Genomic DNA, 26,670 nt, shown 5'->3' on the forward strand with positions numbered 1-26,670 from the left:
TACAATTTCATTGTATTTGGTTATTTATTTGTAGTGTACAATTTCATTCCTTTGATTTGCATAAAGAAAAATCTTAGTGAGACTTCACCCCACCTAAATTTTTTTTCGTGGTCCGCCTCTGAATGTATGCACATTTCGGTGATAATAGAATATGAGTGCTCTTTTCTAGTTGAAGTGGTGACTGTGACATTCCACGATACAGCAAAGTGGGCTTACCTATTCATGGAGATTAAGGCAGCAATGGAGCATATGCGGCGAGTGTATGTTTCGACGATAACGAGTTATTGTATTATTTTTCCTTATAAATTAGTTGTGATGCGAGGAACGACTGTCGATTTGTGGTGTTGAGGCTTCAACCACAAACATATGTTTTGAATCTTCTGCACAACGAATGTAATCCCCTATTTGATGCCTACTAAAGCTATCACTTTACCCCAGAAGACACAATCACATAGAAAAGAAAGTGGGTAAACAAATTGTGCAAACATTAGCAATGGAAAAAAAACTGTAGATCAGAGACTTGATAGCTCTATCAAAAAAGTTAAAGAACCTAAAATATAGCCTAACATTCCTACGTAAGATATAGCTTTCCAATAGAAAATAGAGGTTCACTGCAGCATGCAATGAAAAGTGCCACTGAATTAACTAAAAATAGCATATACGAGGGAGTAAAAGTAAAAACATTGCCGGTCGTCTCAGAGGCAAAGGAAGTGCACGTATTGAATCCACTAAAAAGGGTAGGCTTACCATCGAAACAATTCATCTTAAAATTAATTATTTGTTGCTATCAAAAATCAAACTATCTATGGGGCATAGTTGTAAAATTTTGGATATTGGTAGAGGAAGAATAACTAATATTGTCTTCGCGGATACTCTAGAGATGGGGGTAGGCCCAACCCAGGCTTGTGTTGTTAAGGTTGTTGTACACAACCTCAATTGAGCATTCAGTTAGAGACGACGATCGCTGGTTCGCTAGATGGGAGGTGTGTTTCATCGCCCGCCACCGCAGGTTTGGTATAAAGCGCTCGCTAGAACTTCCACATCCATCTTCCCTCACTCGCTTTGTCGTGCTACTTGTAACACTTGTTTTTACTAGCTGTGAGTTGTGATCACCTGTGCTTGTTGCTCAAATCAAGAGGTTAATCACACGCGCGTGCCAAGGAGAAAGTTCAACATGTGATACAACATGCACGTTTGTGACCAGGGACTAAGCTTTTCATACGTTGGAAAACCTTGTTCCCCCTTTTTCCAGAAGCCGCCTTCCTGCCATCGACAGCGACTCGATCTCCTTCCTCGTTCTGCCGCACGCCGTCATGGCCGCCTCTCCTCTTGAGGCATTGTGTGTGGGGCGACTATCCAAGACGATGTGGTGTTCGGCCTTCTTGTAAGGATTCAATGGTGGTCTCCCAAAACCCTTTGGGATGCCGTTTTAGCAGTTGCTTAGGTGTCTACTTCCGTCGTCGTCCACCGTCTTTTCACAGTAGCCGTTTGGTAGTAGCTGGCTCTACCAAGAGCGGAGGCAGGGGGTCTGGCTGGGGTTGTAGCTCCCATTCTCTCACAAACGCATGTATATCTTGTTGCTAATCCTCTGAATGTGCGAGATAATTAGATAGATTTGGACAATTTGGCCCATGCTAACATTACATGACACCTAAGATGCGTTGTTAGGTGCTCCATTTTCCCATTGAGGACGAACCTCAACCTGTGCTCGAGACGCATTTTTGTTCGTCGTCTCCGGGCTATATCCTCGCGGTCATCTTTTCTATTTGAATGGAACCAAAGCTCTCCGCTTTCTAGATGATCCAAAATGTTCCATCTTCCTAGAAAAGTGGATTCGTTCCAGAAAAGTTCCAGAAGATGCTAATGTTATGTCTCCACCACTGGCGGACGACATTGATCCGTTAGGCAGATCTTAGGAGTGGTGGTGGTAATGATGATCAGTCGCGATGGTGCCGAAACACGACTTGGTTGTATAGTCATTGACCAGATCCGGCAATGGTGGCGTATTGAGGGCTCAATGGGTAGCTTATGTATCGATTATCTAGGGTGAAAAATCTAGGCATGGCTATCTAGATCGGATTAGAATGGCGTCTCGAGAGCTCACTCGCCATCTTCTGTATCAACTATCCAAGGCAAAAACCTAGGCCTAGCTATTTGGACCCGCCGACAATGATATTATGCAGTGTTCCCTGCCTGATTATATTGTTGTGGTGCACTGTTACACATTGATGTTACATACTGCTTGGAGGAAAACCCAACACTCTGCCTTACTGGTTAAATCTGCCGTTGATGATGCAAGATGATAGGGTACATATTCCTTGTTGGAGGTGTCGCATAGAAGACTAGGTTCCACTCCAACTCACCATTCGGTAGTTGTTGTTAGCGTGTGGGCAGTTTCTTGGTAATCTCCGACCTAGGAGTTACAAAGCAAAACAACTGTGATTTATATTGTGTTTGGCAACAATGTTTCTTCTTTCCCTTCATTTTGCTAGTTTTATCGCATATGATTCACATCTTTGTCCATCGTGTGTTTTCCCCTCGACCACGATGACGAGACAGTTGAGCATGGGACAACCCCCCCCCCCCCCCCAAGAGAAGTTTACAAATTTCCTATGCTAGGGGTGCGGGCATCCCGCATAAGCCCGCAAAATCGGCAGATTAGTTCAAACTGAACTAAATCTGAACCGGAAAATTATAACAGACCTGATATACTTTGACTTGGAAGCGGGGCAGATCGGGCGCCGCTCTGCACCCCTATCCTATGCATATTAAAGGTGGATATTGCAAGGCACCCCTTCAATTAAAAAGGATAATGTAGTCTTTTTAAATCCAAATCAATCTACTCAATATGCTTGATGTGCAAGCTAATATGGTAATAGGATTTTAAAGTAACTCTTTGATGCATCAAAAGCTAATATGCTGAAGGGGGGGGGGTATCGAAGCACAACTCATGATGTTTTTATGCCAAATGTTAGATTGGAAAAATACCACAACATCAAACAAATTATTTTCCTGGGAAAACATGTTTAAAATGAAAATTAAGAAAACAAACAAAAGTTGGTGATTGGTGACCATGTGAGCTTATCGATGGTGCGCATCACTTGGGGGTGCTGACTCTAGAGGTCCAAATTATGATAGTGGTGTGGTAGAAGGTGTGAAAAACCTTGAAAATGGAAAAACATGTCTCTTTGTGCCACACACAAAAGGTCTCGCGAAACCAAGGCTTTAAAGTTGGCCCAAACTCTGAGCCATGTAGATGTGTTATCTCGCAACAATGTTAGATCGATGTATAAGTATGTTCTGGATATGGGCATGTGTTATGTGTTTGGACTTTGAGATTTCTCTTTTTCTATCAAATAGATATACTAATATATCACTTCGTAAGTTGGTATTAAATATGGAGTAGCATTCCGTACCAACCAAGCATTGAAATGCATGCACACCCATATCACAATCCTCGAATAACAGTAAGATTTGATCCATCCATTCACCTATATAAATATACAAACCAAGAATGTATACATATTTTGAGAATAGGGGTCAGACCACTTTGGTAAGACACAACTATTGCATAGAGGGACAGGGAGAGAACCAAGAACCTTGAGGCTTGAGAGGTATCAGGAGGAATAACACTTTAATGCAGTCGCATCGAGGGCCTTGAATTGCCACAATGGGTGTTGATAGCCTTGAGTTACATGAAGGTGCCAAGTAGGCAGTTAAATGTATCCACGTTCCGGTGATAATAGAATATGAGTGCTCTCTTCTAGTTGAAGCGGTGACTGCGACATTCCACGATACATCAAAGTGGGCTTACCTGTTCATGGAGATTAAGGCAGCAATGGAGCATATGCGAGAAGTGTGTGTTTCGATGATAAAGAGGTGTTGTACTATTTTCCTCGTGAATTAGTTGTGATGCGATGAACGACTATCGATTTGTGGTGTGGAGGCTTCAACCACAAACATATGTATTGAATCTTCTGCACCAAGAATTTAATCCCCTATTTGATGTCTAATAAAGCTCACTATTTGCCCCAGAAAACACAACCTCATAGAGAAGGAAGTGGATAAACAAATTGTGCAAACTTTGGCAAAGGGAAATTAACTGTAGACTAGAGACTTAATAGTTCTATCAAAAAAGTTATAGAACATTATAGACAACCTAACATTCCCGCTTAATATATAGCTTTCCAATACAAAATAGAGGTTCATTCCAAAAGAAAATGAAAAATGCTACTGAATTAGCAAAAAAAGTAAATATGAGGGGAGTAAAAGTAAAAAAAAAACCGCAGGTCTCTAGAAGGTAAAGGAAGTGCACGTGATGGATCCATTAAATAGGATAGGCTTGCCGTCCACACATTTAAAAAAATTTGAGTAAGAGCAATCCGACCGTTCTACTAGTTTTTCAATTTGAGCAAATGAGCTTGTATAAGAACATAAAAAGACATCGAACGAAGCGTAGCTCAGATGATTATAATTCTTATATGGTGAAACCAATCCACCCAGGTTCAAGCTTCTAGACTTGACATATATCCTCACATTTTCTTGGATATATTTTAGACTTCTCAATGATGTTCATTTCGTCAATCTCAATATGTGCCGGCACAGTCTCTGATGCTCATAGGGGTAAGTATGCGTTTTGTATTTCTTATACAAGGAAAAAAAGCGAGCATGACTAGTTGACGAGCGCATCTTCGGGAGCCTCACAATGATCAGCATCACTTGGCGCTCTCACCACCCGCACGTGTCGCGCTCTGGGCGCTTCCTTCGGATTTTTTTTCACACGCGTTTTCGGCTTTTTAAACGATTTTTTGGGGGTTTTTTTCGACGTTCTGGCGCTTCCTTAGCTTTTGGATAAAAGAATTTGAAAAAAAAACGTGTTTTCTTTTTTTTCTTCCGCGAGAATCACGGTTTTGCTTCCGCGAGAGGCAAGGTTTTGCATTCGCGAGAGTCACGGCTGTGCCTCTCGGAAACAGAAAAAAACACGTTTTCTGTTTTTTCCCTTTTGTGAGAGGCACGGTTTTGCTTTCGCGAGAGACACGGTTGTGCTTTCGCGAGAGGCACGGTCGTGCCTCTCGGAAACGGAAAAAAATGTGTTTTCTGTGTTTTTTCTTTCGCGAAAGGCACGGTTTTGCTTCCGCGAGAGGCATGGTTGTGCTTTCACGAGAGGCGCGGCCGTGCCTCCTCGGAAACAAAAAAACATGTTTTTTTCCTTCTGCGAGAGGCACGGTTTTGCTTTTGCGAGAGTCACAGTTGTGATTTCGTGAGAGGCACGAACGTGCCTCTTTCAGAAAGGAAAAAACCCATGCTCCTTGTTCGGTTTTTTCGTCCGTTTTTTTAAAACATGGAATCTAGTTTTGAAGATCTCGACGCGAGGAATCCAACGATGAAAACGATTCTAGATTTGGACACACGGTTTAAGAGATAAACCGTTTTGAATAAACGGACCTACGAAAAGAGTTGCGACAAGTGGCGCACATGCAGCGCGGCACTTGTCACAACCTGAAAAGGTGAAAGTGATCTTTGCAATGAGTACTACTCAATTAGTGATTTCGGAAAAAACCCATAAGATAAACAACATGCTCGGATCTTTGCAATGAGTACTACTCAATTAGTGATTTCGGAAAAAAGCCCATAAGATAAACAACGTGCTCGGACGTCTGGCCCATGTGATATTGAAAAGCCGCTTTCCCGGCCCATGAGAGTGCTCGTGACCCGCAGATGCCCAACCATTCCAGAGCCCTAGCCCATCCGACTGCCACCATTTTGCCCATCTCCAAACTTCACCTCGCCGCCGCCGGAGACACCCGCCGCCATGGGTGAGCGCCTCCTTCTACCAGCTCCTCCCCCTCTTCCGCGATCTCGCCGGTTAGCATTCTCGCGCGGACTCTTACGCCCCCGTTTCCGACGAACTCGTGGTTCGCAGGCGCCTACAGGTTCGTGTCGGGGCTATGGAAGAGGAAACACCCGGACCTGACGAGGCTCGTGCAGCGGCCGGCGACCGTGCGCCGTCTCGGCTCCGATGCCAAACAGGTTTGGCTTCCCTCTCGGATCCCACCCTCCCTCATGTTCTTGATGCGAGTAGTGTTATTCTGCTGTATCTTTTGATCTGTGCGGCCGCGTCGCCGTTCGTTACTCTAGCGCGTGAAATGTGTCTGTGGATAGACAGGTCAGTTTTAGGTGACAAATGAATGGCAGTTGATTCTGGTGGAGATCTGCACTATGCCGACTCATGATGCTATGCAGACATGTTTATATGCTGCCTATCGGGCATTAATTTGGCATAAAGAAACTCATCGAAACCCATGGCATTAGCATATGGCCCATTTGCACATGGCCACAATTTTCATCTCTGCAAACATCTTAAACAGCACAGCTCCTGCCATATACTCTTAGAGCGATATCACCCAGAGGCCACTTAAACTGAAAAAAAGTAGGCGTTTTGCGAATTGGAATTTGTACGATCAATTATGATAACAAGATGGAGACGGATTGGGTATGACTAGGCCTATTGGGCGATCTTCATGCAATCTACTATCAAAAGTTACAAGAACTTCTGAAACAGATGTACATTTAACTCTAAACTTGTTCTATCTGTGATAAAAATTTCAAGTTTAAACACGGTCTATGTTAGGAGTATGAAAAAAGAGAATTCTGATGGCCTTTTCAGAATTATCCCTGATGATGTTTGTCTTTTTCTTCACAGGTTGTATTTAGACTTGAAATTTTTAAACGTATGTAGAGTAATTAACAAAAAAATGAAGTATGTCTATGGAATTTCTAGATTTTCTCATGACTGGTAATGGATTATGTCACTACATATATTTCGCTATAGGAAAGGAAATAGATTAGAAAAAGGCTAGAAGTCTTATTGCTGAGAAGAAAAGTTGAGAACACATTTGCTACTTATTTTCTTGTAATTAACAATATCAAGTTTGTTTATCATTGTAGCTTCACAAGCCTATTGAGGAGACCAAGGAAGGTATATACCCAAGTAGGATGCACTCCCAGAACCTGCCTGCCAAGATACGCATAGCGATGAAATCTTTCAATAACCAAAATCACAATCTGAAGGGGCTTGAGCCTTACACGCACAAGATTGGGTTGCCTGAATCACGGGCCTTATACACCGTGTTACGATCACCTCATATTGATAAGAAATCCAGGGAGCAATTCTCAACGCACGTGAAGAAAGTATTTGTGGTTAAAAAGGCAGAGACACATGAGCTGGCCAAGAAGTTCTTTTGGTTAAAACGGCTTCGTGTATTGGGGGCTCAGTATGAAGTCAATATTAGTTTCAAGACCCGCTTGGATAAAATGATTGGCTGCAGCAAAGGTGGTGGCCTGCTTAGACAGTAATTACAGGCCAAAACAGAAGGCAGACATAGGAGAAAGGAGGTAATAACAAGATAACGAAATGTTTCTCTTGTGGCAGTTGAATTATCTCTGGTTGGTTAGCCGATGGACTAATTGGTTTTTGCTTGCTGGCTGCTTCCTTGTGTTGCAGGTACAAGAGCTGCTTCCGGTGATCTGAGCCTGAGGTTACAAACTATCCAACTTATGTGGTTCTTAATTTCCGATCCTGGTTATATCTATCGCGGGTGGAACCATGTATGTATTTTGGAGATGATGCCGATAATAATATGTGAATTCAAGACACCATTGGTTCTTGCATGATCTGATTATAATAACATCCTACTATTGTCTTAATCTCCGTTAGCCTGGATATACGAGCTGAATCTCTGAATGCATGGGAAATTAAGTAACTGAATCCGACTATCTATGTGTGGGTGATAATTGTTTCACCTATAGTCGGCTAATGGCGATTGCATATGGGATTGACACAGTCTGTTACCGTAAGTAGTTGCTGCTCTGTGATGTATTGGCATGCTTGATTGAGTACACCCTTTCATGATCCATGTCATTTATGTAGTCTTGTTCATAGCGGAGAGGTAGGCTGATAACAATGTTAGATCCATCTACAATCAACTCCTGCAAATATGCATGTGTTGTAATCTGACAATAATGTTAGGTCTATATGTAAATAAGTTCTGGACAAAATTTCTCTCATTTTTCTATCAAATGGACATACTAGTATATCACTTGGTATTAAACATGGAGCAACATACAAGGCCAACCAAACATTGAATTCATTAATTATTATGATTGGTTGGCACTGCGATTTGCTCCAGTCATTCACATGTATAAATATACAATCCAAGACGTGTACACATATTTGATAATTCCGGCCAAGTGAGTTTACTAAGACACCAATACAACATGGAACATAGGCTTGAGAGGTATCAGGACAAATGTTGCTTTATGGTAATGGCATAGAGGAGCACTACACGTCAAATGACGAATGCTGCAAGTTTGTAGTCCCACAGCTGCCCTCTTACCTGCTTTTGCACGGTCTTGAAGATGTGACTAGAGGGAGTAGGGCTTCGGCCGCACCTGTGATACATATATTTTTTTTCCGCGGCAGCAGCCTGTTTTTCCATTTCATAGGTCGTTGGGCTTTACCAAACGAACCGATTTGTAATGACATGGCGCGAGTTCGTACTCGGCCGAACCATGAACACAAGTTTTTACCCAGTTGACGACTAGGTAGTTTGTTTTGCGGGGTATTAAAATATTTCAATATTTCCCCTTTCTTTTCATCGGTTTGAGCGGAAATTGGTTTCTTGCTTGTATTTATTTTTCCGTCTGAGTACAACAACTGGGCGTTGCTGGTGGCCTCACCAAAATTGTGAAACAGGTCAGAGTAGAAAATTCTAATGGAGGCGCAATCAGCTGTAGGCATGCCGGTCTTCTCAGGCTCTCGACGACACCTTCCCTCCTTGCTTTTAACAACACATCAGAGCATGTTAAGTAAACCACACCGAAGAAAACGTGAGGACTCATAGCCGGCAATTTTGCCAGACCAGTAACATCTACTACCTTTATTGCTGATCAGCTCACTAGGATACAGATCACCATGAAGCCTGCACTCACGAGCTCCTGGCTGATTCAAGTTTGGCAACCATGTTAGTATAAAAGCTCCCATAATTTGGGGAGAAACTTCGCCAATCTTGTGTACGTAGTGCCCTAGTGCTCCCACCCCAATTCTCTTGTAACATTGCTTTCCTCTCTATTAATGAATGATACGCAAGCTTTGCGTATTTGCGAAAAAAAATTGGGGAGAAACTGGCATCGGTGTCATCAATTCATCATGATTGTTTCAAAAATGTAAATTTGTTGTGCAGTCTGAAATGCACTAGAAATCACTCATCACATCCTTGACCTTGAGTTGCATGAAATTAAATTATTAACTGTATCAACATTTCCGACATGCTTGAGAGCTCCCACAGGACTGAAATGAAGCAGGTAATATTTTTCTACTTTATTCCTTGGTCCAAAGAACGTACTCCCTCCATCCAAAAATGTAAGATCATTTTTTACACTATGGTCTTACATTTTAGGACGGAGGGAGTAATTAATAATAATTCAATGTCTTAGTTTGAAGCATACATATTAAACATGATAGGGGTGCGGTATCTTATCTGCATCTGTAACCCTAACCGCGCCGCCAGCCGCCCCTCCCCACTCCTCAACCGCTTCGCCGCCGCCGGAGGGGACACCGGTGAAGCCCGCGTGGTCCCCAGGGAAGGTGACGGCGGGGCGTCCTCGTCGTTTCGCCATTGCCTCGCGTAGATCTCGCGGCGGCCGGTGGCGCGCGGCGGTGTTCCGCCGGTGGCTGGCGCCTGCTGCCCGTGGGGCGGCGTCCCTCATGTGGGCGGGGCTGCCCCTGAACGGCGCTTGGTGGTGGCCACTTGGCGGCGCGTGGGTGGGCCGGATCTGGGCTTCGGGTCTGCGTCCCCGTCATGGCAGCGCTTGCCGTTGCCCTCGGCCATGGGGCGTGGTCCCGGACGGGCCTAGCGCCGGTGGTGCTGGCCAGGACGCACGCTGGCATCGCCCTACTTCATCTCGCGTCGTCTCGCTGGCCAGTGGTGGTGGTCATCTTCTTCGTCAGAGATGGCCGGCCAGAGGCTTGGTGATCGGATCTCGAGATCCATCATCTAGTCCCGGCAGCGAGTTGGGGAGACATGGTTGCCGGTGAAAACCGAGCCGACGGCAGGCGAAGGCGGCATTCTATGCCGTTACCTTGATGGAGGCATCGTCGTGTAACTACTGTCGACCCACTCGTGCTGCTCCGGGGGAAACCCTAGGATCTGGTGTTCCAGATCGGACAATGGCGACAGTGCGGTGTTGTTTCTCTCTTGGGAGCATCGTTTGTGGAGCAACGCTGGAAGTCAGAGGCAGGAGGTGGCGCGGCTTCGTCTTGCACGGAGCTTCGGTGGAGATGTCAAGTCATGCCTGACTGATAGGTGCTACGCTTTGTCATGCCTGGTCGGCAGGTGCTACGCTTGACAGATCTTCCAAAGACTTCAAGCTGTGTCGGCTGATGGTACTTGGCAGCATGGTGCTGAGGTGTATCAGTGGCGACCGCGACGTGCTCAGCTGTTTGCGCGCAGGAAGGAGGTGCCGTTGGGCGCCGTGGTGGCGTCGACGATAGCTAGACCGAGCAAGGTTGATGCATCAGTACGGTTCTGAAGATGGAGCGGTGGCAGTTGGCGGCGGCGGCCTCTGAGAGCACGCCGGACCAGTGTGTGCCCCAGACCCGGCAAGTGGCTAGGTTGGGGTCTTAGGTCTTAGATGTTAGGCTTGGCTGCGAGGTCTGTGGTATTAGGCCTGGACTATCAGCATCCCTTTATCAACTGGATAGGAGTAGCGACAGATGTTGCCTAGACGGTGGCTTCAGACTTACTGTTGTATTTCTTTGTAAGGACTTTTGTGAATAATTAATAAAGTGACTGCATGCATCGTCCAGATGCAGAGGCCGGGGGTCTTCCTCCTTTTCTAAAAAAAACATATTAAACATGATCCAATACCGATACTTGGTCTATCAAAATCACCACGCGTCTTCTTTCCTTTGCTCCCTGTCCTAGAAGAATAGCAAACTTCTTGCGTGTTATCCTAAGCATCATGTTAAGGTAAGAAGTTGCTTCCTGGCATGCATGATTAAATAAATCCTTGCCTGATCCATTTCATTTGTATAATTTTAACCAAATTGGAGAGGTAAGACCTGCTGTTCACGATTTCAGTATGAATACCAGATAACTACGTTAGATTGATGTGCAATAAAGTCCTACATACATGCGTGTTGCAATCGACTGTAAATATGTCCTGGATATATCATGTGTGCTCATTCTAAAAAAGTTCTCGTTTTTTCCTGTCAAATAGACACAATAGTATATTACTTAAAACAAAAGATCAACCAAAGACTGAAAAAACCCAATCATTGAAATGCATGCATCTACACAAATTGTGATATTCATAAATTATCATGAGCATGAACACTGAATATATGTGTGATCTGGTCCATTCACTCACTGGTAAAATATATAGGCCAAGAAATTTATACACATTTTGAGATTCGGAACTGTTGTACGTATATAGGCCAAGAATCATACCGTTCACTTTATGTCTTTGCATCTGTCTACTCACACTGAGGTGATTTTGGCTGAGCGTGATGCTTAGATGTCAGTTATTTCTTATCGGCATTGTGTAGAAAAACTTAAGCACGCATTTGTGAGGCTCCACTTGATGAATTAACGTAATTTATTTCTTACAAAAAATAGTTCTGCAAGGCGCTCTTTTCTTTCAAAGTAAATGAGATTTCAGGTAACCAAACAAATAACAAGACCATAATGGAAATACATCTTCCCCACGGTACAAGCAAAGAGTCTTATAAAACTAGCCCTTAAGAACTAATTAAGCAATTATTAATTAGATTACACATGCATTGGAACATCTCTATGAATTACAAAAAATATGTCACTCTATTGATGTTTTTTGAACCATTTTATTTAGGTTGTAATACTAATGTAGCCAATAGTATAATACCATCTGAAAACAAATTTAAGTTAGCAAGTTGACACCCATGCATCCTGGATGAACTTTGCTACTAAACAGTACAATTTAGTAAACACAAATTAAGTAATGCAAGCCATCAATGGAACTCTTATTTTTCAAGTAACCACTTAGCATTTTTAAACAGTTCGTGGTATTCTCCCTGTAGTCTCTTGCCATACCATAAACTTTGAGCTGCCCAAAGATGGTGCTATGCATATAGGCATCAGTAATGAAGCAGTTTCTTGTTGTGTCTCCAAAGTTGGAGACCCGTCGCCACATCTTGTTCATCATGTCAACGACAATAACCCATGACTCCAATCCAGGGAGCAATTCCCGACGATGTGAATGACTTGTGGTTAAGAAGGCAAACACGTGAATTGGTGAAGGCAAACTCCTTAGCCTAAATATATGAGCTAGCATAAATGTTTGATATGCATGGGAAACTATGTAAGCAAGTATTATTTTCGATATTAGGGTGGCAATTTATTTACCTATAGTTGGCTATCGGTAAATGCACATGTGATTGACATAGACTGTTAAGGTAAGCGGTTGCTCCTCTAGGATGTATTGACATCCTTCATTAAGTAAATTAATGTGTGCTTCATGACGTTTATATAGTTTTATTCATAAAGGGGAGATCAGGCCAATTGCTCAAGATTTCAATATGAATATCTTATAATGATGTTAGACAGATGTGTAATTAAGTCCTTGAATTGTGCATGCGTTGTAATCTGACATCAGCGTTAGATGATGTGTAAGTAAGTATTGGATATATGCATCAGTACTAGTGTAGCACTCAATATTAAATATGCAGTAGCATAGAAGACCAACCAAGCATTGAATTCATTAATTATCATGATCGTCTCACGATAACTGAATATAGGTGCGATTTTCTCCCATCATTCACATGTATAAATATACAAGCCAAGAAATGTCCACACATTTTGAGAATTCAGGCCAGATGAGTTTCGTAAGACAACACTATCATAAATCGTGGGGAAGAAACAAGTACCTTGAGGATTGAGAGGTATCAGGTTAGATATTGCTTTTGTGCAATCGTATAGAAGAGGCTGAGGATCGACAAGTGGAGCAAACTTAAGCGATGCTATTTGAGCATTACACCTCTCATGATGAATTCTACGAGTTTGTCGGCTTACTATCCTCCTACAGACTGCATTTGTACTGCCCTGAAGACGTGTCTACAGGAGGAGTAGGGGCCTCCGTCGCACCGGTGATAGCTGGACTGTTTCACCTGGCAGACTGCTTTATAATTCATGGGTTGTTGGGCTTCAACAATTTGTGATGGCACGCTACGAGATCGTGCTATGTGCCCAAATGATAAGAGTTTTCACCCAATTCATGACCGGGTAAATTGTCTTATAGGGTATTAAATTATTTAGCCCTATTCTACCTTTCTTTCAAATCCTAAGAGCGTGATTCCTTCTATCTTATGTCGAAGCAGAGGAAAATAACTTAACAAAATTGAAGTGTAACTCCAATTTGACCTCCTCCAGACCAGAGAGGTCAACCAAAAAATAAAAATGACTCAATCAAAGATCCAATTGATCCCCACGCTTGTATTGCAAATACGCATTCACAAATAATCCCGCTAAAGTAATAGCAATTAGGCCTAAGACAATTCCAAATAGAAAAACTTCAATCATTTCCATTTGTTCGAGGGGATAAAAAATAGGTATGATCTATCCCTAAATAGTACTGTAAATTATCCACGGGTCCCAATGACCAAGAAAGAATTCCTAATTTGTCCGCTACGATAAACATCACCACGAAGCATGCACCATGATTCCTGGTATTAACCGTATTAATCTGTTACTAGTTTGTGGAGAAACTAACACTGATTGTGCTAGAAATGTGTTCTGCAGTATGAAATGCACTAGAGATCTCTCATCTCATCATTGAGTTGCATGGAATTGAACTAGATGGTAAGGCGCGGTTTACGCCCACTATAGTTGCGTTTGGCACAGACGGATTCATGTGGACTTGAACCATGTTGCATGCGTAAAGAGGGAACCGACGACCATAATCAGGTGATAACACCACCTTACACAAATAAGCGTGACCAAAATACAACGGCCGCTCATGGAGACCTCCTCCGCAACCCCACACCTCAACCCGCAAGCACGCCCAATAGGCACCGGGGCTCGGCACGCACCCTCCCGCTAACCATAGCTCAGTCTGTAGGCCCACCCGCCAGCAAGGGCGAATGCAGGCATCGACTTGATTCGGCACACATACATTTGAAGAGGATTTTTCATCTCTGATCTCACTCCCAATACCTCCAACCAACATTAATATCCCCAAACATGGACAAAAATAAGACATCTAAGAATGAGAAGGGATTTGTCTTAATTTTAATTAACCAACAAAAGACCATATGTGTCCTGCAAAAATATTAAATCATTGTGTACTTATCTCAATTCCAACTGGCAAGCTACTATGGAAAACAATAGTTGCAATGAAATTATGTGTAGAAACAAGGTTCATATTTTTTAAACATAGAATTGTCCCTTGTTTGTGTATTATCATGCCTCTAATGTCTTCTTATCTTAACCTTTGAAATAAAAAATAAATATAATCTTAACTTCATGATGGTAGACATCTGTAGGTTTGAGCATCACCTTTTAGCAGGATAATGGTAGAGTTATGTAGCACACAACCCGAGTTAACATGGATAAAATGTGTATGTGTTTCAGTAGATTCACGGGTTTATCTCCGGCCATCTTTACTTTGCATGTGCTAAATAGATGTGTATATTTCACAAAAAAGAAACGGAAAAGAGGAAATGTAGATGTGCCCTCGTAGCACGGTAAGTAGGTGTATGAATTGTCATGTGGATCAAACTTACCCAGACCAAAATATAAGACGTCCTTTTGACACTGATATGGGAGATGTAGATGTGCCCTCGTAGCACGGTACGTAGGTGCTTGAATTGTCATGTGGATTGAACTTACTCCCTTCATCCATATATATATAGGGCCTAATACGTTTTTCGAGTTAGAGAAATAATACATGACATGCGTATTACACAAAGCATATCATAGGATTCGTATGTGAAAGGAGTTTCTAATGATACAATTTTTATACACTTGTGTTTCGGTAGACCCCCTAAACACATTAACGGTGGAGATCTCTCCATCCCCCTTCATAATAAAGGGGTGGTGTTTTTAAAAAATACATTGCTCGCATCAAGCGTGTAGATACGCCACGAGAGATTCCACAGTAATAGGCCGGCCCATCAGCGAATACTTAATATGAAATCGAACCCAGGCCTGATAGTTGCAACGTTGCACCTCAAGCCACCAGCTCACTGTTGGATTTTTGATGTGGTAGAAGGGGGCGATGAACTTAAGGTAATAGAACCGGTTATCCGCTGGTTTTCCGTGTTTCTTCTGTTTTCATTTTTTCTTTGTATTTTCACCGTTTTTTCTATTTTTACTGGGTTTTTATTTTCTTTCTCTTTTCTTTGTTTTTCTTCGTTTTTCTTTGTTTCTATCTCAGTTTTCATCGGCCTTTTTTACTTTTCTTCTTCGGGTTTGTTTGGTTCTTTCTCGTTTTTCAACGGCTTTTTTCCCTCTCTGTTTTCACTGTTTTCTACACACATTTTTGGTATATATCTGATTCAATTTTCTAATACAGGTTGAGCATTATTTAATCAAGATTAATATTTTTAATACATGATTAACACTTTTTTATAAACATCTAATATTTTTCAAATGATTGATGAATAGTTTCTAAATACAAGATTAACTTTTTTTAGTACATTGTCAACAAGTTTTCTATACACATTTTGCTTCTTTCAAATACTTGGTTAATATTTTTCAAATACAAGTTTAACATTTTAATACATGGTAACATTTTTGTATATACATTTAACATTTTTCAAAAGCTTGATTAAAATTTATGATATACTTGTTCAACACTTTCTCAAATGCTTGGACTAAGTTTTTTTTAATACATGTTCAACTTTACACACACATTATATATTTTTTGTATACATGAGAAATATTTTCTTTATACATATTTAATATTTTTTCAAATGCTTGGTTAACATTCTTTTCAAAACAATTATGTAAAATGTTTTTAAATATATTTATTTAAAATATTTTCAATCATAAAAAAAATTAAAATTAAAATAAAAACAAAAACTTGAAAAAAAGGAGGTTGTGCCCCTACCCTCGCGCGTGTGTTTGGGCGGCCCATCTAGGGTTGGTTGCATATTTCACAAAAAGGAAACAGAAAAGGGGAAATGTAGATGTGCCCTCGTAGCATGGTAAGTAGGTGTATGAATTGTCATGTGGATAAAACTTACTCTCTCCAAAATATAAGACGTCCTTTTGACACTGAAATGGGAGATGTAGATGTGCCCTCGTAGCATGGTAAGTAGGTGCTGAATTGTCATGTGATCGAAATTACTCCCTTCATCCATATATATAGGGCCTAATACGTTTTTCGAGTTATAGAAATAATACATGACATGCCTATTACACAAAGCATATCGTAGGATTCATATGTGAAAGGAGTTTCTAACGATGTGACTTTTATACACTTGTGTTTCAGTAGATCCCTCTAAACACATCAACGGAGGAGATCTCTTCATACCCCTTCATAATAAAGGGGTTGTGTTTTTAAAAAAATACATTGCTCGCATCAAGCGTGCAGATACGCCACGAGAGATTCCATAGTAATAGGCCAGCCCATCAGCGAACACTTAATATAAAATTGAACCCAGGTCTGCTAATTGCAGCGTTGCACCACAAGCCACTAGCTCACTGTTGGATTTTTGATATGGTAGAAGGGGGCAATGAACTTAAGGTAATAGAGCCTGTTATCCGCTGGTTTTCCGTGGTTTTTCTGTTTTCTTTTTTTCTTTGTATTTTCATTGGTTTTCTCTATTTCACTCGGTTTTCTATTTTCTTTCTCTTTTCTTTGTTTTTCTTCGTTCTTCTTTGTGTCTATCTCAGTATTCATCAGCTTTTTTTACTTTTCTTCTTTGGTTTTGTTTTGTTCTTTCTCGTTTTTCAACGGCTTTTTTGTTTTCTCTCCATTTTCACTATTTTCTATACACATTTTTGGTGTATATCTGATTCATTTTTCTAATATAAGTAGAGCATTAATTAATCAATATTAATATTTTTAATACACGGTTAACACTTTTTCTATAAACATTTAATATTTTTAAAATGATTGATTAATATTTTCTAAATACAAGATTATTTTTTAATACATTGTCAACATTTTTTCTATACACATTTCCCTTCTTTCAAATACTTGGTTAACATTTTTCAAATACAAGTTTAACATTTTAATACATGGTCAACATTTTTGTATATATATTTAACATTTTTCAAATGCTTGATTAAAATTTATGTTATACTTATTTAACATTTCTTCAAATGCTTGGACTAACTTTTTGTAAGTACATGTTCAACTTTACACACACATTATATATTTTTTGCAGACAGTTTTCTTATACATGAGAAATATTTTATTTATACATATTTAATATTTTTTTCAAATGCTTGGTTAACATTATTTTCAAAACAATTATGTAAAATGTTTTCAAATATATTTATTTAGTATATTTTCAAGCATAAACAAAATTAAAATAAAAACCAAAAACAAAAATGTGAAAAAGAAAAGAGGCTGTGCCCCTACCCTCGCGGGCGTGTTTGGGCCGCCCATCTAGCGTTGGTCAAAATACGAGGCAATCCTACACATTTAACATTTATCGAACCTTTTTTGCACCTTTTTTAGTGATTTTTGTGAATCCGTGAATGCTTGGGCCGGCCCAACGGGCGCTCAATGGGTGTGATGACGTCGCCTGGTTCTCACAATGCCTAAGAGTTTTTTTCGTTTTTCTTTTATTTTTTCATTAACTTATTTTTATCCTTTTAGAACTTTATCTTTCTTTTAGAAACCTGTTTTAAAATTTTGAGATATTTTTTGGAATACCAAAAAATGTTCATGTTTTAAAATATTGCGTGAAAAAACTTGGGTCCGTTTGGTGGAGGTGAAAAAAGAGTGCTTCGAGACTTGCCCTATGGTCGGCTACGGCCGGCCGCGATGGCAACGACGCCCGAGAGTGCCGGTTTTCTTCTTGGAGACGTCGGTCGGTCGGGTCTACCGTACTCCCCTACCTCTTCCCACCTCACTGATACTCGGCTGAAAACCATAACGGCAGTGGGCGGCGACAATGCTCCGGGCGTCGTGTCTTTCTTGAAGGTGTCGTCGTCAGAGCATTGTGGTGGTGGGTGTCGGTGTCAAAACCGGCGGATCTCGGGTAGGGGGTCCCGAACTGTGCGTCTAGGATCGATGGTAACAGGAGACGGGGGACACGATGTTTACCCAGGTTCGGACCCTCTCTATGGAGGTAATACCCTACTTCCTGCTTGATTGATCTTGATGAATATGAGTATTACAAGAGTTGATCTACCACGAGATCGTAATGGCTAAACCCTAGAAGTCTAGCTTGTATGACTATGATAATGTGTATCCTCTGTTCGGACTATGCCCTCTGATTTATATAGACACCGGAGAGATCTAGGGTTGCATAGAGTCGGTTACATAGAAAGGAATCTTCATAGTTGATCGCCAAGCTTGCCCTCCACGCCAAGGAGAGTCCAATCCGGACACGGGTACGGTCTTCGGCCTTCGTGTCTTCACAGCCCATCAGTCCGGCCCATAGATAACAGGCCGGACGCCCGAGGACCCCTTAGTCCAGGACTCCCTCAGTAGCCCCTGAACCTGGCTTCAATGACGAGGAGTCCGGCACGCAGATTGTCTTCGGCATTGCAAGGCGGGTTCCCTCCTTTCCGAACTCCAAGATAGTCTTCGGGTGCGATGATAGTATCCGGACCTGTATACACAATTGCAGAGGATATAATATTTCACGAGTCCCATCTGCTGACGACTTTTTGGGTAGTATGACATCATGCCTGCATGGCCATTATTTTCGAGCCGTTTGGCTGGCCCATCGTCCCACGTCTCGAGGCGTGGTTTCATTGGCATGTCTTATCCAAGCGGAGATCGTGTCTCTTTTTTAAGGGATTCTTATCAACCCGGACGTGGGCAACCCAACCGTCACCTGGGTACAACTCCGTGGGAATAGGTAAGTTTTGAGGCCCAGGCGGAGACGCTTGATATTTGCGGCCTTTATATAGGGGCACTGGCCCGTCTTTTTCTTTACACTTGCTTCTTCCTCGGCCCTTGCTTCCCCGAGTTACAACACCCGGATTTAGGCCACCGCAAGCTCCAATCATGTCCGGATCCAGCCGTCAAGGCCGGTGGGTGGCTTCTTCCGTCACGGAGAGTGACATTGTAAAGCTTCGGGCGGCGAGGTATCTGACCGCAGAGATTCTCCATCGGCTTCCCGCTGAGGGGCAGGTTATTCCCACCCCTAGATCCGGCGAGAGGGTCGTATTCGTGTCCCACTTCCTCCGCGGGTTAGGGTTTGCGCTTAATCCCTTTGTCCGAGGGCTCATGTTCTATTACGGGCTAGACTTTCACGATCTGGCCCCGGACTCTATTCTTCTTATCTCGACGTTTATCGTCACGTGTGAAGCCTTCCTCCAAACCCCTTCGCACTTCGGTTTGTGGCTCAATACTTTCAATGTGGAGCCGCGAGTGATAGAGGGGGAGCAGGCAGAGTGCCGCGGCGTCGTTGTGAGTAAGCTCGCCAGCGCTGTTTGGCTGAAAGGATCCTTTGCTAAGTCTTCCGATCTGTGGCAGCAGGAGTGGTTCTATGTCACCGAGCCCCGTGGCTCCAAGTGGGCAGCTGCGCCTGTATTTCGATCCCCCCAACTCAGCTTGCGTCGTGGATTAACAAGGGGTTGGACTGGGGATCAATGGACGAGGTGCAGATTTTGCAAAGTCGCATCCGAAACCTCATCGAGAGGGGTGTCAATATCGTCAACGTTGTTCAAGTAATGCTGGTCCGCCGGACCCTGCCGTGCCAGCGAGGGCCACTCCGCATGTGGGAGTTCAATCCAGAAGGGCCGCGGGCTCTTCAGCACTTCTTCGGCACTACACACGAAGGAATGTGGAAGTTATTCTTCGGGAAACGAAGGCAATGGCCGGACACCACTGAAGATGTCGGCCTAGACCGTAACCATCCGGATACCCCGGTAAGTATCCGTTTGCCGAATACCTTGTAATCAGATACCCAGTGGCAAGATACCGACAGTATCATCCTTTTTCAGGGCTGGATAAAGAAGGTGGAACGGATTAGGTGTCCGGCTCCCCTTCCCGAAGACTCAGCTACTCCTGTGCTAATAAGGATGCTGGCCTCGGCGTCGTGCCAGGCGCCGGAGGGTGAAGAGGAGAGTGAGAAGGCCCAAGAGGACCTTGGTTCCAGAGGTAAGTCGGATACTGAGTCCGGAGAGTGATACGTCTCCAACGTATCTATAATTTTTTATTGTTCCATGCTATATTATATTCTGTTTTGGATGTTTATTGGGCTTTATTATACACTTTTATATTATTTTTGGGACTAACCTATTAACCGGAGGCCCAGCCCAAATTGCTGTTTTTTGCCCGTTTCGCTGTTTCGCAGAAAAAGAATATCAAATGGAGTCCAGACGGAATGAAACCTTCGGGAACGTGATTTTCGGAACGAACGTGATCCAGAGGACTTGGAGTCTACACAAAGGAGCGAATGAGGAAAGCACGAGGTAGGGGGGCGCGCCTACCCCCCTAGGCGCGCCCTCCACCCTCGTGGGCCCCTCGTTGCTCCACCGACGTACTTCTTCCTCCTATATATACCCATGTACCCGGAAAACATCAGAGACAGAGCCAAAACCCTATTTCCACCGACGCAACCTTCTGTACCCGTGAGATCCCATCTTGGGGCCTTTTCCGGCGCTCTGCCGGAGGGGGCATTGATCACGGAGGGCTTCTACATCAACACCATAGCCTCTCCGATGATGTGTGAGTAGTTTACCTCAGACCTTCGGGTCCATAGTTATTAGCTAGATGGCTTCTTCTCTCTTTTTGGATCTCAATACAAAGTTCTCCCCCTCTCTCGTGGAGATCTATTCGATGTAATGTTCTTTTGCGGTGTGTTTGTCGAGATCCGATGAATTGTGGGTTATGATCAAGTCTCCTCTGAATTCTTTTATGTATGATTGGTTATCTTTGCAAGTCTCTTCGAATTATCAGTTTGGTTGGCCTACTAGATTGATCTTTCTTGCAATAGGAGAAGTGCTTAGTTTTGGGTTCAACCTTGCGGTGTCCTTTCCCAGTGACAGCAGGGGCAGCAAGGCACGTATTGTATTGTTGCCATCGAGGATAAAAAGATGGGGTTTATATCATATTGCATGAGTTTATCCCTCTACATCATGTCATCTTGCCTAATGCGTTACTCTGTTCTTATGAACTTAATACTCTAGATGCATGCTGGATAGCGGTCGATGTGTGGAGTAATAGTAGTAGATGCAGAATCGTTGCGGTCTACTTGTTGCGGACGTGATGCCTATATACATGATCATACCTAGATATTCTCATAACTATGCTCAATTCTATCAATTGCTCGACAGTAATTTGTTTACCCATCGCAATACATATGCTATCTTGAGAGAAGCCACTAGTGAAACCTATGGCCCCCGGGTCTACTCTCCATCATATTAATCTTCCAACACTTTGCTATTTCTATTTCCGTTTATTTTACTTTGCATCTTTATCATAAAAATACCAAAAATATTATCCTATCATCTCTATCGGATCTCACTCTCGTAAGTGACCGTGAAGGGATTGACAACCCCTTTATCGCGTTGGTTGCGAGGTTCTTGTTTGTTTGTGTAGGTGCGTGGGACTTGCGCGTGGACTCCTACTGGATTGATACCTTGGTTCTCAAAACTGGGGGAAATACTTATGCTACTTTGCTGCATCACCCTTTCCTCTTTAAGGGAAAACCAACGCAGTGCTCAAGAGGTAATAGAGAGATCGACCTTTCCTCGCCTGAAGACGGAGGCGAAAAAGGATCCAGTATCCCTTCTCCTAGCAGGAGAAAAAGGGCCGCCTCCGAAGATTGGGAGGGGCGGTCTTCTAAGAAGGGCAAGATGCCACCGTCGAGCGGCTTGGGTTTGGAAAGCGATGCCGTTGAACAGCTTCAACAAGGGGACAAGCCCTCGGCCAAACCGTAAGTGAATCCGGAGTACTTTGATAGCATCCGCTCCTTTGCCGTTAACCGAAGATATACGTAACGTGTTCATGCGTTTTTACAGGTCGGCGCAAAGTTTTTCTCGGCAATCCTCCTCTTCGGGAAGTCTCCTTCCAGAGATGATGGAGAGCGAGACGCCTCCTCGAACCTCTTCGCCCAATAAGGCAGATGACTCTGAAGTGTCGTCGTGGAGGGTCCCTCTTAATCAGGGGACAAAAGGGGCCGTGCCCGAAGGCGGATCTCCGGCCGTCCGGGATTCTGGGGCTGGAAATACAGGCCCCGGGCTGTCCGGCTCACAGCCGACAATGACTCCGGAGACGGGTGAACAGATTCCTTTAGAGGACGGGGTTGCTCCTAGAGCGGCTTCCGGAGACGAGGAAGCTCCGGATATATTGTTGGAAATATGCCCTAGAGGCAATAATAAATTGGTTATTATTATATTTCCTTGTTCATGATAATCGTTTATTATCCATGCTAGAATTGTATTGATAGGAAACTCAGATACATGTGTGGATACATAGACAACACCATGTCCCTAGTAAGCCTCTAGTTGACTAGCTCGTTGATCAATAGATGGTTACGGTTTCCTGACCATGGACATTGGATGTCGTTGATAACGGGATCACATCATTAGGAGAATGATGTGATGGACAAGACCCAATCCTAAGCCTAGCACAAGATCGTGTAGTTCGTTTGCTTAGAGCTTTTCTAATGTCAAGTATCATTTCCTTAGACCATGAGATTGTGCAACTCCCGGATACCGTAGGAATGCTTTGGGTGTACCAAACGTCACAACGTAACTGGGTGGCTATAAAGGTGCACTACAGGCATCTCCGAAAGTGTCTGTTGGGTTGGCACGAATCGAGACTGGGATTTGTCACTCCGTGTAAACGGAGAGGTATCTCTGGGCCCACTCAGTAGGACATCATCATAATGTGCACAATGTGACCAAGGAGTTGATCATGGGATGATGTGTTACGGAACGAGTAAAGAGACTTGCCGGTAACGAGATTGAACAAGGTATCGGGATACCGACGATCGAATCTCGGGCAAGTAACATACCGATTGACAAAGGGAATTGTATACGGGATTGATTGAATCCCAGACATCGTGGTTCATCCGATGAGATCATCGTGGAACATGTGGGAGCCAACATGGGTATCCAGATCCCGCTGTTGGTTATTGGCCGGAGAACGTCTCGGTCATGTCTGCATGGTTCCCGAACCCGTATGGTCTACACACTTAAGGTTCGATGATGCTAGGGTTATAGGGAATAGGTATACGTGGTTACCGAATGTTATTCGGAGTCCCGGATGAGATCCCGGACGTCACGAGGAGTTCCGGAATGGTCCGGAGGTAAAGATTTATATATGGGAAGTCCTGTTTTGGTCACCGGAAAGGTTTCGGGTGCTATCGGTAACGTACCGGGACCACCGGGAGGGTCCCGGGGGTCCACCAGGTGGGGCCACCGGCCCCAGAGGGCTGCGTGGGCCAAGTGTGGGAAGGGACCAGCCCCTAGGTGGGCTGGTGCGCCTCCCACAAGGGGCCCAGGGCGCAGGAAAGGGGGGAAGGGGGAAACCCTAGGCTCAGATGGGCCTAAGGCCCACCTAGTGGTGCGCCCCCCTCCCTCCCTCCTCTGGCCGCCCCCCTAGATGGATCTAGGGCTGGCCGCACCCCTTGGGGGGGAAACCCTAGATGGGGGCGCAGCCCCTCCCCCTCCCCTATATATAGTGGGGGTTTTGGGGCTGCCATACACACGAGAACATCTCTCTCTTGGCGCAGCCCTACCCCTCTCCCTCCTCCTCCTCTCCCGCAGTGCTTGGCGAAGCCCTGCAGGATTGCCACGCTCCTCCATCACCACCACGCCGTCGTGCTGCTGCTGGACGGAGTCTTCCCCAACCTCTCCCTCTCTCCTTGCTGGATCAAGGCGTGGGAGACGTCACCGGACTGCACGTGTGTTGAACGCGGAGGCGCCATGGTTCGGCGCTTAGATCGGAATCAACCGCGATCTGAATCGCTACGAGTATGACTCCTTCATCCGCGTTCTTGCAACGCTTCCGCATCGCGATCTACAAGGGTATGTAGATGCACTCCCCTTCCCCTCGTTGCTAGATTACTCCATAGATTGATCTTGGTGATGCGTAGAAAATTTTGAATTTCCGCTACGTTCCCCAACAGTGGCATCATGAGCTAGGTCTATGCGTAGTTTCTATGCACGAGTAGAACACAAAGTAGTTGTGGGCGTCGATTTTGTCAATTTACTTGCCGTTACTAGTCTTATCTTGATTCGGCGGCATCGTGGGATGAAGCGGCCCGGACCGACCTTACACGTACTCTTACGTGAGACAGGTTCCACCGACTGACATGCACTAGTTGCATAAGGTGGCTAGCGGGTGTCTGTCTCTCCCACTTTAGTCGGATCGGATTCGATGAAAAGGGTCCTTATGAAGGGTAAATAGAAATTGGCATATCACGTTGTGGCTTTTGCGTAGGTAAGAAACGTTCTTGCTAGAATCCCATAGCAGCCACGTAAAACATGCAACAACAATTAGAGGACGTCTAACTTGTTTTTGCAGGGTATGCTATGTGATGTGATATGGCCAAAAGGATGTGATGAATGATATATGTGATGTATGAGATTGATCATGTTCTTGTAATAGGAATCACGACTTGCATGTCGATGAGTATGACAACCGGCAGGAGCCATAGGAGTTGTCTTAATTTATTGTATGACCTGCGTGTCATTGAAAACGCCATGTAATTACTTTACTTTATTGCTAACCGTTAGCCATAGTAGTAGAAGTAATAGTTGGCGAGACAACTTCATGAAGACACAATGATGGAGATCATGATGATGGAGATCATGGTGTCATGCCGGTGACGAAGGTGATCATGCCGCGCCTCGAAGATGGAGATCAAAGGCGCAGGATGATATTGGCCATATCACGTCACTTTATGATTTGCATGTGATGTTTGTCATGTTTACATCTTATTTGCTTAGAACGACGGTAGCATAAATAAGATGATCCCTCACTAAAATTTCAAGAGACGTGTTCCCCCTAACTGTGCACCGTTGCGAAGGTTCGTTGTTTCGAAGCACCACGTGATGATCGGGTGTGATAGATTCTAACGTTCGAATACAACGGGTGTTGACGAGCCTAGCATGTACAGACATGGCCTCGGAACACATGCGAAACACTTAGGTTGACTTGACGAGCCTAGCATGTACAGACATGGCCTCGGAACACAAGAGATCGAAAGGTCGAACATGATTCGTATAGTAGATGCGATCAACATGGAGATGTTCACCGATGATGACTAGTCCGTCTCACGTGATGATCGGACACGGCCTAGTTTGACTCGGATCATGTATCACTTAGATGACTAGAGGGATGTCTATCTGAGTGGGAGTTCATTAATCAGATGAACTCAATTATCATGAACATAGTCAAAAGGTCTTTGCAAATTATGTCATAGCTTACGCTTTAGCTCTACTGTTTAAGATATGTTCCTAGAGAAAATTTAGTTGAAAGTTGGTAGTAGCAATTATGCGGACTGGGTCCGTAAACTGAGGATTGTCCTCATTGCTGCACAGAAGGCTTATGTCCTTAATGCACCGCTCGGTGTGCTGAACCTCAGCGTCGTCTGTAGATGTTGCGAGACATCTGACATACACGTTTTGATGACTACGTGATAGTTCAGTGTGTAATGCTAACGGTTTAGAATTGTGGCACCAAAGACTTTTTGAAAACGTCGCAGAACATACGAGATGTTCCGAAGACTGAAATTGGGATTTCAGACTAGTGCCCACGTCAAGAGGTATGAGACCTCTGACAAGTTTCTTAAGCCTGCAGACTAAGGGAGAAAAGCTCAATCGTTGAGCATGTGCTCAGATTGTCTGAGTACCACAATCGCTTGAATCGAGTGGGAGTTAATCTTCCAGATGAGATAGTGATGGTTCTCCATAGTCACTGCCACCAAGCTATTAGAGCTTCATGATGAACTATAACATATCAGGGATAGATATGATGATCCTTGAGCTATTCGCGATGTTTGACACCGCGAAAGTAGAAATCAAATAGGAGCATCAATTGTTGATGGTTATTAAAACCACTAGTTTCAAGAAGGGCAAGGGCAAAAGGGATACTTCATGAAACAGCAAATCATTTGCTGCTCTAGTGAAGAATCCCAAGGTTGAACCCAAACCCGAGACTAAGTGCTTCTGTAATGAGGGAACGGTCACTGAAGCAGAACTACCCTAGATACTTGGTAGATGAGAAGGCAGGCAAGGTCGACAGAAGTATATTGGATATACATTATATGAATGTGTACTTTACTAGTACTCCTAGCAGCACCAGGGTATTAGATACCTGTTCGGTTGCTAAGTGTTAGTAACTCAAAATAAAAGCTGTGGAATAAACGGAGACTAGCTAAAGGTGAGATGACGATATGTGTTGGAAGTGTTTCCAAGGTTGATGTGATCAAGCATCGCATGCTCCCTCTACCATCGAGATTGGTGTTAAACCTAAATAATTGTTATT

General features: G+C 43.6%; 1 protein-coding gene across 1 annotated transcript; it reads left to right on the top strand.

Moving 5' to 3' along the window:
• Positions 1–5,673: 5,673 nt before the first annotated feature.
• LOC123073779 (ribosomal protein S10, mitochondrial) lies at positions 5,674–7,656 on the top strand. Its single transcript, XM_044496815.1, has 4 exons — positions 5,674–5,816; positions 5,924–6,030; positions 6,949–7,395; positions 7,505–7,656. The coding sequence occupies exons 1-3, from the start codon at positions 5,813–5,815 to the stop codon at positions 7,354–7,356; spliced, it is 519 nt and encodes a 172-aa protein (XP_044352750.1). The 5' UTR covers positions 5,674–5,812; the 3' UTR covers positions 7,357–7,395; positions 7,505–7,656.
• The last annotated feature ends 19,014 nt before the right edge of the window (positions 7,657–26,670 follow it).

Source organism: Triticum aestivum, chromosome 3D (genome assembly GCF_018294505.1).
Source record: "Triticum aestivum cultivar Chinese Spring chromosome 3D, IWGSC CS RefSeq v2.1, whole genome shotgun sequence".
Classification (NCBI taxonomy): domain Eukaryota; kingdom Viridiplantae; phylum Streptophyta; class Magnoliopsida; order Poales; family Poaceae; genus Triticum; species Triticum aestivum.